Source organism: Nicotiana sylvestris, chromosome 8 (assembly GCF_000393655.2).
Source record: "Nicotiana sylvestris chromosome 8, ASM39365v2, whole genome shotgun sequence".
Lineage (NCBI taxonomy): Eukaryota > Viridiplantae > Streptophyta > Magnoliopsida > Solanales > Solanaceae > Nicotiana > Nicotiana sylvestris.
In genome coordinates, this window is record NC_091064.1 from 31,280,810 (window position 1) to 31,283,012 (window position 2,203).

At 42.9% G+C, this 2,203-nt stretch overlaps 1 protein-coding gene across 1 annotated transcript; it reads left to right on the forward strand.

The window, feature by feature from the left end:
• The first annotated feature begins 1,168 nt into the window (after window positions 1-1,168).
• On the forward strand, window positions 1,169-1,618 carry LOC138874871 (uncharacterized). The gene has a single exon (XM_070153659.1). The coding sequence runs from the start codon at window positions 1,169-1,171 to the stop codon at window positions 1,616-1,618; it is 450 nt and encodes a 149-aa protein (XP_070009760.1).
• The last annotated feature ends 585 nt before the right edge of the window (window positions 1,619-2,203 follow it).

Below are 2,203 nucleotides of genomic sequence, written 5' to 3' on the forward strand. Positions count from 1 at the left end.
TATGATGGTTGGAGAATGTTCTTCGATGAAGCAGCAAATTTCAAAGGAGTTGGCATAGGAGCAGTCCTAGTATCAGAAATCGGCCAGCATTATCCGGTGTCTGCCAAACTCAGGTTCCCCTGCACCGACAATATGGCCGAATATGAAGCCTACATCTTAGGGCTTAAAATGGCCATTGACAGGAACGTTCAAGAGCTGCTAGTAATTGGAAATTCAGACTTACTTATACATCAGGTACGAGAAGAATGGGCAACCAAGAACTCCAAGATGCTCCCGTATCTGCATCATGTACAGTAATTGAGAAAGAGGTTCACAAAGATTGAATTCCAGCATGATCCCAGAATCCAGAATGAGTTCGCCGATGCATTGGCTACCCTTTCATCCGTGATACAACATCCAGACAAGAATTTCATTGATCCCATTCCGGTAAAGATCCATGATCATCCAGCTTACTATGCCCATGTTGAAGGAGAAGTAGACGGAAAGCCTTGGTTTCATGATATCAAGAAATATTTGGCAAAATGGGAGTACCCAGAGCTTGCAAATCCTACTCAGAAATGCATGCTTCGGAGATTTCTAACAATTCTTTCATAGTGGAGGAATCCTATATAGGAGGACTCCCGATTTGGGATTACTAAGATGTGTCGACGCAAAGGAAGCATCCAGGCTACTAGAGGAAATTCATGCTGGGACTTGTGGTCCACATATGTATGGTTTTGTCTTAGCAAAGAAGATACTTCGTGCTGGTTACTTTTGGATGACTATGGAAATGGACAACATCTAGTATGTCCGGAAATGCCACCGCTGTTAGATATATGCAGACATGATAAAGGTACCTCCAAGAGAGCTTCACACAACAAGCTCACCATGGCCGTTCGCCGCCTGAGGAATGGACGTTATTCGACCAATTGAGCCTACTGCATCCAACAGACACAGGTTTATCCTAGTAGCCATTGACTATTTCACCAAATGGGTCAAAGCAGCATCCTACAAGGTAGTAACTAAGGGAGTCGTGGCAGACTTTGTCCGTGACCTCATTGTTTGTCGATTCATAATTCTGGATTCAATCATTACTACTAATGGCTCCAACCTCAACAACGACTTTATGAAAGCTATGTGTGAATCTTTCAAGATTAGACACAAGAATTCCACAGCCTACAGGCCTTAAATGAATAGAGCTGTAGAAACCGCCAACAAGACTATCAAGAAGATATTGAGGAAAATGATAGAGAAGCATAAACAGTGGCACAAGAGGTTATCATTTGCTCTATTGGGGTATCGCACCAGAGTCTGCACATCAATCGGGGCAACCCCTTATATGCTGGTTTACGGAACAGAGGCTGTCATTCCTACTGAGGTAGAGATTCCTTCCCTAAGGGTCATACAGGAAGCTGAGCTCGACAACACAGAGTGGGTAAAGAGCCATTATGAGCAACTAGCCCTTATAGATGGAAAGAGAATGAATGCAGTCTGCCATGGGCAAGTCTATCAGAACAGAATGACTAGAGCCTTCAACAAAAGAGTCAAGCCAAGACAGTTCACGCCAGGGCAGCTGGTTTTAAAGAAAATTTTCCCACATCAAGATGAAGCCAAAGGGAAGTTCTCTCCCAACTGGTAGGGTCCATACATGGTTCATCGGGTTCTGACAGGAGGAGCCCTCATACTTGCAGAAATGGACGGAGAAGTATGGCCAAAGCCGATCAATTCAGATGCAGTCAAGCGTTACTATGTGTAAACTTTATGCTTTCCTATATGATGTAAATTGAACTATGCCTGACCTGATTCCCATTTAAGAGGGGATACATAGGCAGCCCTATGGCTTCTGTCACAATTCAATAAAAATTTCATTTTCCCCTGCAATTGGAAACTGGGGCAGAATTTTGAGGAGGACCCTCAAATTCTGATGTAATTTCAGCCAATCACCATGCGAGCAGCAGTCAAAAACGTGAACCCATCAAACTGGAGCTTAATTTTGAGGAGGACCCTCAAAATTCGGTTGCAGGAGAGGTTGCAATGTCCTGAACTACGTCACAGTCGTCAGTTTATTTAAAAGTTATTTTTAATTATACATTTATGTCATAATTTTACAAAATCATGCATGTTTATTATTGAAACTGCTTTGTTTAGCAATGCTACCCCAATGATATGAACAATATCACCAGATCAAATCCGAACGAGTCAAGCAAAGCCAACGGGGATACGA